A 10,309-nucleotide genomic window follows, 5' to 3' on the forward strand; every position below is an offset into this window, starting at 1 on the left:
TTGTGTCTTCTTTCGTCTTCAAGGAGTCTCGGGACGCTACATCATATTCAATCCAAGGGTAAAATTCTAGAATCAATGGATATTGAAGATTTTATATCAATTATTTACGCCGCCACGATTTTGTCAATTTGATTCATACATACTTTTCTAAAGTCCCCAAATTTGGCGCGAATTAACGCTTTAATCATTGGTATGAGGAAGTAATTAAAACTCCCCCAAACAGTGATTGGCCATTCAGTAGGCACTGAAGATACTTCAACTTGCCTCTTTGCATTAACAGTGGCCATTATGAACTGGAAAATCCATACGTGGGAGTCTTCTACCTATCCATCACACCACCACAATAAGTGTCCTCTTTAGCATAAGTGGCAGTAAATGGTGTTGGTTTATTTGGAGTGTCTGACTGTCGCGCCCTACAATTGAGTGGATTACATCGAGAGAGAGTCATTTAGGAGGTACTGCCAAAGTCTGGACTGTGTTCAACACCTTTCGCCTAAAAAAGACTTTAGGGAGAGGGAAATATTATCCCCTCCGAACATCTAATAAACCAATGGAATCGGGTAGGCGTCGTGATCCTTCGCCTTCTGCGTTAGTAAAACATGACATCCAGAGAACTTGTTCATTTGGGGTAAATTATCCTGCCGGGTACCACCAATGTGTTGCCTGGGTCACTCAAAAAGGCATATCCACCGTGGCACCAAGATGGAAACCGAAACCTTCTGTCACAGCTGTAGGATCCGCATCACCTCTAACGGTGCAACGGTCCATGCCATAAAAATAGGACAGTCGTCATTGTAAAATACATATCAGTAAAACAAATCACCTCTTAGTACATAGAAGGCTCACAACGAAATCCGAAGGAAAATGCATTCCCGCAGACATTTTTGATTGGCTGGTTACTGGACACCGCTAAGGTCACGCCACTAGTTTGCAATGGCTTCATTTCACCTCACAAAAAGTACGAAATGCCACAGAATGGCATGGCCGTCTTCTTCGCACTCTTCACTCTTCTCATTTTCCCTCATACCTTGACATGTGCTATTATAGAACATGAGGGGTTCCAGATAAAGACAGAAATTATCTCCCCAACTCGAGTTCGACTCTCCTGGGAGGGTGTGGGTGAGGTGGAGGGTGGCAGAGCTTCAAGGTTCCGCGTTCTCTGCTCTTCTCCAGGCAGTGCTCCTGTTGAAGCAGTTACTACGGCAAAGAGGATAGAAATGGACACTTTTACACCCGGAGCGGAGTACACTTGTGAGGTGCATCCAGTCTGGGATAATTTATTTGAGGGAATAGAGGTGATTTCTGCAAATCCGGGTACTTCACAACCATTTGTGATGGACTTCAAAGAGCCGGAAGTTTCAAGTATGTCACTTTCTAAATATCTTAGTAGTCTTGCTCTCATTTCACCCAAAAATTTTGTTTGAATCTCTAAATATCGTGAAGGCCCCACAAGAAATCCGGTTTTCCATCATCACCAATTGCTATGTTAAACATGAAAGCGGATATTTGTCAAAAGCAGAAGTCATTTCAGGCCTCCTTTGGTGAGGCTTCACAAATCCAGCATTTCACAGGCGATGCCTGCCTTCCGGGCGACAGAGTTAGGGATGTTTTTCCACTTTTACCATTTTCTCACCTTAAATCCCTTCCGAGAAGTCGTAATTAACCAAGCAGGGATGGAAAACGAAAAATATATATTATTATTAAAGTACGGAGGGGTCGGTGGAAGGTCATAGACCTACCAGCGAGGCCATATCCACTAGGAGAAGCAGAAACCGCGAAGCGAAAAGGCCTACAGTGTCATATCAGCAACTTCAGGCATTTGTTTGCGTATTTTACACACATCAAAAGATTTCCAAGTACTTTACTGAGTGAGGGTTTGTTGACAGGTGAAGGCTGTCACACTGAAAGGTAAGGGTCAAGTCAGTTTGGTGTACTTTTTGACATGACGTAGCTTATGTGAGGACGATAGAGATCGGCACATTAGCATCCATTACAACATTTTTTCTTAAATTTGACGGAACCGTTTTGCAAGTAGTTGGCTAACAATCATTTCAAATAAAAGTTATCATTCGGACTTATTTATCGGCTGCTTTAGGTGTCCACTTGTACCCGCTTTACCCCCTACATTGTTTATAGGTGCGGCCGTTTCCATACGGGGTCTTTTAAGTACTGAAACAAGCATGACAACTGGGTTGGACTTGTGATTTCCTTGAATTTTGTCAAGGCGAGAGCTTTTAGACTGCCTGTTGGCAGTCTTTTCCCACTCATTGAGATAGACTCACAGGGAATTTAACTGTTGCAAAAACACAATTTTGGCATGAATTCCCTCACACCCTTAATGCGTATGTCCTCAACTTTACCTTCGCGATTCGAAGTAAGCGACCTTAAGGTGCTCTCAACTACTGTCATAATCTTCTCCAAGTCGTTCGAGTTACTTGTGCTCTAGTAATGACCAACAAGATTTTATAAGGCGACAGAAGGGTGGCAAAACTGTAATAAAAATTCACTCCTAAAACCTAACCATAATTGTTATTTGTTTTGCCCAACTACCTCAACTAGCTGAGAAAGTTAGAAATGAGGAAGAAAAAGAAGAGGAGAATCATAGTGTTAACGATGAACATGAGGCCCAAACAACAAAAGAGGGGCCGAATGAGCCTCATAACACAAGTGAAGGGTCGGCTGACCTCACCACTGTGAAGCCAGAGGATAATATTCCCGAAGTGGCAGTAACTCCACAAGTTCAAGCTGAGGCCACAAGTGGAGGAGTCGCTAGGGTGAGGTGGGAGCCAGTGGGCGAGAATGGAGTGAATGCATCGAGATATCGAGTGATCTGCCAAACGGAGGATCTCCTCCAACAGCCGATCAAAATTGCTTCGACTAAACAGACCGTGGTAGAGGTAGGGACGTTTGAACCAGGTCTGGAGTACACCTGCTCTGTCTATGCCATTTGGGATAATCTGGCCTCTGGCGCAGAGGTGGTGTCTATAGCTCCTGGGATTTCAAACGCTTTCAGAATGCCTAATAGAGGTAAGCGGGACATTTTTTAAAGCAAAGCCGATAACATTTCTGTGTTATCAGGTCATTGATAAATCTGGCTGATCAGTAATCCTTTTGAATTTTATTCTTCACGGTAGTTGTAAGTCTATGTAAAGTTCTCGAAACGCCTTGCAAACATGTACTAGCTTGTAGGTAGTTGTAGACCGATGGAACGTTAGCTCCACGCTGAGATTAATTTCTTCTGAGGCCATCTTCGACCCAGATGGACAAGTCGCCCATGTAATGGCAAGACCAGCAGACCTATATGTCAGAGCCGGTCACATAAAACATCCACGCATAATTTTCCTAACAATAACCCTTTTAAAAAGAGAAGTAATGCTCTACAAACCATTTGCATGCCACTCTTGCCAATGGGATGGTTAGATGAGAAATAGAACACGGGTTATCGACAAAGGATGCTATTAGCTTGGCAAGCTTTAGCTGACTCCTCCAAATCAATGACTTTTTTCCTATTCCAGCTGAACATCGGTTTGTGCGGATATTTACCCTCCTGTACCCGATTGCTGTAACCCTTTGCATGCAAATGTAGTCGTTTTTATTCCCTCCAATGAACTTTAGTCAGTGATTAGACGGTGCGGTTGAATTCTTCCAAAAATAGTTACTTTTTAAAAACAGCACTGATTGTACGAATAATCACAGTCTATTTCTAAAGGCGAGTTTTAATATTTCAAAGGGGTTATGGAAAGGAGTCTTAAGGTAACGGGGCGATATTCAAGATGACTATTTGGTTTACTTATGCAGACCTATATAGGGATGGCAATATTTCACTTTTGTTTTAGAAGTTAATTTATTAGCAAATGGATCCTCCAGCCTTGTGAGACGCTCTCGTTACATAGTGTGTGGCTAGATTTTAAGGCTAGAGCGGCAAATTTATCCATAAACTTGTTTTATGACTTTAAGAGAAGTTACTATATGCGATGCGATTCAGTGACCAAACACTCAACGATACAAAGTCTTTGCTAATAGTTAGATGAGATATCCACCACTGCTAAATTCTGGTTCGTTTTTCGCTTCTACAATCGCCGCTCTTAGACTTCTTGTCTATTGCCCCGATGAGATATGATTTTTGGCTCAATGCCGATCGGAAGAAAAATATAACCAGTCATCCAATCCATTCTGTTACTACACAGCAGACAAGACCACTGTGCCCCATAATGCAAATTCGACAAAGCCATATCCCATAGTCCAAAAAAGCACATTGACAACTCATTACTACATGCTTTGGACTTGTTTTAGGTTCCCCATTCTACTTCGCACACCCCTCTAGCTACGGCTTAAGATTCAATTAATCTGTCTGCGTTAAGCACTATGCAACCTTACTAACTTATTCAGTGATAACTGTAGTGAGGGCTTCCACCGTTGATACTTGAAAATGTTGTTTCAGTCCGTCCCAACATTGCTTGCACTTCAGAAAACTTGGCGCACCCCGCACATTCAACACATAGATATTTGAATAATGGCACAAATATAACAACAGAAAAAGGTGTATAAAAAGAGATGCGACCCAACCGCCCCACCCCCAAAAACGCCTTTTTTACTGTAGAAAGCAAATTTCCGGTTAAACTTGAACACCTCCCGTTCCTCCCATATTCAACAAGCAACAACCGAAATGTAAATCTGCAATGTCTAGAGTGATAGCAGTCAGTGTTCTATTAAAAACCACAAAAAATACCCCCAGGCACCTGTTCAAAAGGCACCAAAGACATCACATAAAATACGTATTCTATAAAGGCAGCAAGTCATCCGTTCACTCAGCATCAATGTTAGGCAACCAGAAGGACGTTTGCACAGATCCCGTAGCGAGCATAGCAAAACGGGGATTAAAGGCCACACAATTGAGCACCCCGCTGGGCCCTGTCATCTGACTGGCCGCCTCGAAGCTCGGTAATGCGGCCACCCGTCCACCCGTCTCCACCGACCAGACTTGGAGAAAGGCATCTGGTGCAGTGCTGATCACGAACTGGCTGGTAGGTGTGAAACATGCATCTAAAGTCTGTCGCTCCGTGTTATTTGCCACCTTTGGAACAAAACATCAGCGTTAAATATTGTGCGTACTCTTGCATTGCCCAAAACCCGTAGCGTAAATAAACCATTTCATAATTCAAAACGCCATCGAGGGACTCAATACATTTCTGGGTTGGAGGATGAGATAAGAATGTCAGAAAGATTGAAAAAAGAGAATGTGTTTCGGTAACGATATCTCACATGCCTTTCAGCTAAAATACCTTATTGATTGCTCAAAGGTTCGTGAGGTTTTCGTTATAACCAACTTCAATGACCTATTGGAACTTGTCTGGATTTGTAAAATGAGACTACTTCTACGCACTCTCAGGTATAACTATGCATTGGTGCATCAGCAGCCTGTATTCTACTGCTTACAATCTTCCCATTGTTTTAAATTTTTTGTGAAACAACTGTCGATTAAAACTGAAGCGATTAGTGCTTGTCCACCTCGCAGACCAAATTCGACTCGGTTTCTAAGCTCCAAAAACTTGTCTTAGAAGCTTGTCGTCTGGCATTGTCAGGAGTCACGTCAGGTAATCAGCGTATCGTCAAGAAACGGTACAAACAATGAGTGACACTAGTGATTAACTGCACAAAAGTAGACACGTTACTCTCAAGAAAAGTTGGTTTTCTTGAGTAACAACTAAAAAGCACTTGTCGTCGTTAAAAAGGTAAATCGAAATAAGTACGTAAAGAACAACTTGGAGTGATGCTTAACATGAGTGAGGGTGAAACAATTAAATGACCCCCAAATAAATCGAGAAAGTTGTAGTCCAGCAACTGCACGACATTACTTCCTGAATGTTGGCCAGTTTTAAAGATTTTCATAGGTATTTCAAAGTGTCTACAAAGCTATATTGAATCAGATAATCATAGTCAAGGAGTGCGATTGAAATGTTCACACTGGGGCAGAATAGTATCGGTCTGGAGTACATAATTAATCATACGGATCACTTGCGGTCTGGTATGGTACTTGACTTCTATTACACCCGTGTATTTGCAAAAAAGGTAAAGTAACAGACCCGTTGGCCTCATATTAACTATCAGATTCAAGGAGAAAATCAAATACTACATCCCAGATGACAGGAAGACTTGCATGACCTGACTGTCCAACTCAACTGCAACTCGGAAGCTAAAAACACTAAGGACACCCTAAACCTGTTTAAAACTCATCAAAGCCGTCTTAGGCACTACTAGGAGCACAGGAATAACTAGTGACTTAAAGGTCAGGTAAGAAATTTGAGGCGTCATATATGTGCGACGCAGACAGCTACAACACAATTATAGGAATCTGGAGATTACTTGTTTCAATAAGGAACTCTAATAGTTCACAAAAAGTTGCATTTGAATTGACAACACTTCGAAGGGTAGCAGTGGGAAACCAAGTCCTAATGAAGGCACACCTTCGTGATCATAAGGACAGCACAACATCGCATTCCAACGAGGCCGCATGAAAGTACAGAAAATTTTCTGGACAAACGATTTAAACAAATGCTGAAAATCCACCTAACGGTAAGAGAGGTGTTTAAAAAATCAAGGGTTTAGAAATCGACTCAGTAAACTAACTCACCGTCAGAGTGTGAAGATGAACCCCAGAAAAGGCGTCTACAAGACGAAGAAAATTGCCATTTGTGCAAATAAGAATGGTTTTTCCGTCTGGAGAAAATTTCAGACTAGTCCACTCAATTCCTTGAGCCTCCACAGTAGTTAATTTGAAGGTGGCAAAGGGACCCTTGTCGAAGGAGCGCAAGTCATATAGTTTAAGACATTCGGAATTGATTCCCGCGGCGAAAATTAGACCATCCGGATCGAAAGCTGCTGTGGGACGACCGGGTACATGCATTACTCCCTGCGAAACCAAAAATAGTTTAATAAGACTATATTATAGTCGCTTGTTAAAAAATATGAAGCCAATGATACATCTTTACTGCAAGTTAACAACGCAAGTTCTTGAAGGTTTGCAGGTCTCGATCTTTATTGTTATATTACTACATTTTACTTATACCATTACTATTAACCTCCCAGTCCGTCACGAATTATACACCTTGTGGAGCCCACAAGGAGCGTTCCAAGGCTGCAAAAGTTAATAATATAATACTGGAGGGGGAAAAATAAACGTAAGGCACAAAAGTAGGGAAAGAAACTAACGTGACAATTTTGGGAACGTAAATCCCATAGCCTCACAGTACCATCCAACGCGCCGGACAGGAATGTGTCATCGATAGGAGACATGCATAGAGACACGACACTACCAGAAACAAATTAGGATGATGCAGACAAGTTACCGCTTTACGTGGCTTTGAAAATATCGAATGTACTTGTTGTCATGCAGGGACAAATACCTAATTGTGTCTAAGTAATTAAAATGGGGTAGCGGTGCAAACCACAGTTACCATCAATCTTTGTTGAAGCATGGATTGCTGTCGTCGGACTGTGAGTGAATTGGATAAGGTTAACACCATATTTCTTGCTATTAATTGTTCTCTTGGGACTAAAAATAGATAATACTAGGCAGTGATTAACAACAACTAAGGGTTGATAGATAAACACCCCTAGGTAGTCCTCATATTAAAGAAACGTGCCAAATAATCATTAACAGGAGACGTGTAAGCCAATAACAACATGGAAGCACCGATTTAATAAAGGACGTAATGCAACAAACGATTAATCCGGATTCGTCTATAGCCATCCCTCTACGTAACAAACTTAGTGCCCAATGCCAGAGTCTGACGATTGATATGAGCCTCGGTTAAAAAAATGATATAGCAGTACAGAGTAGACCAGAAGCACTCACGTTCCAGAGTTGCAATCATACATTATCATCTGATCATCATCACTACTTGATATGATAGCTTCTCCGTTGTCAGTATAGCTCAGAGAATTAATCTTATCACAATTTTCCTTAAAATACTTCACTGGACGGAAGGTTTTCACCTCCGATACGGTCAACTTCATCTTTACTCACAAGTATTTTGGATTAACCACCTAACCACACGTTTACTTAAACGAACATATGTAAAACTATAAATGGATTAACCGTTCTCTGCTAATTTGTTAACCCCATTAAAAAAGGCAACAGGCCATTTCAAAAAACTAGTTGTAACGTCATGCAGCGCATCAAGAGCAGGTCTCCCAAAGTGCAGCTTGCAGTCTGTAGGCATTCCCTTAAATAAGATGCGACTTGATGGGCATAAATGAGACATAGCAGGCATTTAAACAGTACCACAAGTTGTACTGCGATACGATGGTGGTATTGGTGAGGCGCCACTTCTAAAATTTTGAATTTGCCCTCTTGTACCGCGCTGAATGGGCTCGCCGTTGGGCCATGCCAGTAGCCCAAATATTTTCTCTGTGCTAAATATATTCTGCTCGAGTACTGTGTGTTCGTTTGCCTCCAGGAAAGTCTTGAGAGGCCACAGTATAAACGCAAAATAAAACGATTAACAAGCAGGCGATATGAAGCAATTTGAATAAGTTTGCTATGCACTCAAATGCTGTGCAACTGATCTATCTGAATGGGCTCTCTAGGAAAAACGTCTCATTGAATTACATTACTGATAAGAGATTAAATGGCTCTAAATTGCACTTAAAAAAGGTCAGCTGTTGGTAAATTTTCTACATGAATTCCACAAATCGGATGGCTTATTTTATTTACACCTAGTTGTGGTTTTCGGAGTTTGCCGGCAACTTTAACCAATTGTATTTTTATTTATTTTATAATTTTTACATATAGAGTTTTTTCTCCCTTTTTCATTTATCCCTATTTTTTGACATCCTCTGTTTTTTGGTGTCATTTACCTGTCAATTCACCCTAGATAGTTCATTGCATTGGCAAATAATTAAATTATTTTCTAGGCCTGTAAAGGCATGTAAATGGCATTTTAGCAAATTTTAAACAAATTTTTGCCCTTTATATGAAGGACAAAGAACTACGGAGCTATAAGATTAATACTCTTCAAGCACGCTGATGACCTTGACGATAACTTTGCGATTGTGTTTTCGTTGCATAAAGCGCCCATTACAACCACATGGCCCCCAGCTTATCTACTATTATTGAAAGTGATTGCCTTAACTTTATCGCAGTGCAATTATGTGATACATATGCTATCATAGACGCGTGCGCTCTTTGTAGAGAACTAAAACGGAGGCAGAAGTCAACTAAGGGCTACGGTGTTGCACCTCTTCACATGGCAGCACTATTTAAACATGTCGTCACCGTGTTCATTAAGTGTAACATTACACCGATATTCCTCTTTCAAGGACTGCATGCACGTATCGTAAGTTTGCTCACGCTATTTCTATGCTCTTAGTCTACAGGGTGGCTTTCGAAAGTTAACCATCTGAAAAAATCCATGAGAAACCCTATCATTCCAAGCCCAGGCATACCGCCTGACCAGTTTATCTGCAAATCGGGGAATTGTAATTGCGAATTAAGTTCCTTTACTGTTGTTTTGGATGAACTAAATATTAAATACATATTTACCGCTGGATACAATGCTGGTGTCGCGGCCGCGATTGCGGTTCTATTGGACTGTCCTCTACTAGCAAGTGATGCTTTATATTATGTTATGTCTTGCAGCCAAACCTGTGGAAGTAATGAAATCATTGGCAAACTTAAGTTTCATCCCATCTCAGGCCTATCCTTCTCCCCTATTCAAGTAGATTCTCGCGAAAACTTTAACTCGTCTACTCTGGTCCACTTTTTGGAAGGTCATCTTTATAATCCGATCGAATCATTCTTATCCCACTTGCCACCGATTTCTTGTCGCATATTTGGACTACTTTGGGGTGACTCTGCAATCCCTCGATTACATCTACCACCTGAAGCTGTTGAATTCGATCTACGAAATAAAAGTAATGTTAGTCGCAAAAAGATCTTTGGTAATGCCATCCGACTTGCTCAGTGGATAGGTGAGGTTGGTCCTTCCAAGGCACTACAGAATGTGGTCGAGCTTATAGGGGACTTGGAATTTAAAAATGTTCTATCTCAATGTATACCGCAGTCGATAAGTCGCACTCAAATGGACCTCAAGGAGGCCTTCCTCATTCTCCAAGAGTTGGATCGTGTTCCCACCTTCAACGAGGGTACTTGTGAACGCATTTCGGCAATACTTCATGGCAAAAGTAATTGTCAAAGTGTCACTTCACCTCTACGCATTTGTGACCCCATTATTGATCACTGGCCGGCGCGTATGTTAAAGGCGTATCGGCGCGGGCTAGTCTGCCCATTCCTATTATCCTCTCTGTA

At 41.5% G+C, this 10,309-nt stretch overlaps 2 protein-coding genes across 2 annotated transcripts; one reads left to right on the forward strand and one right to left on the reverse strand. All coding sequences in view use genetic code 11, as the record gives it.

Moving 5' to 3' along the window:
• Nucleotides 1-965: 965 nt before the first annotated feature.
• EGR_07198 (hypothetical protein) lies at nt 966-3,586 on the forward strand (the record flags this gene model as incomplete). The annotated part of the gene is made up of 3 exons (XM_024496447.1): nt 966-1,362; nt 2,560-3,027; nt 3,516-3,586. The coding sequence occupies 3 exons, from the start codon at nt 966-968 to the stop codon at nt 3,584-3,586; spliced, it is 936 nt and encodes a 311-aa protein (XP_024349124.1).
• A 1,218-nt stretch (nt 3,587-4,804) lies between these two features.
• Nucleotides 4,805-8,016, reverse strand: EGR_07199 (WD repeat-containing protein 82; the record flags this gene model as incomplete). The annotated part of the gene is made up of 6 exons (XM_024496448.1): nt 4,805-5,074; nt 6,632-6,910; nt 7,210-7,309; nt 7,347-7,413; nt 7,455-7,552; nt 7,856-8,016. The coding sequence occupies 6 exons, from the start codon at nt 8,014-8,016 to the stop codon at nt 4,805-4,807; spliced, it is 975 nt and encodes a 324-aa protein (XP_024349125.1).
• Between the last annotated feature and the right edge of the window lie 2,293 nt (nt 8,017-10,309).

Source organism: Echinococcus granulosus (assembly GCF_000524195.1).
Source record: "Echinococcus granulosus chromosome Unknown EG_S00072, whole genome shotgun sequence".
Lineage (NCBI taxonomy): Eukaryota > Metazoa > Platyhelminthes > Cestoda > Cyclophyllidea > Taeniidae > Echinococcus > Echinococcus granulosus.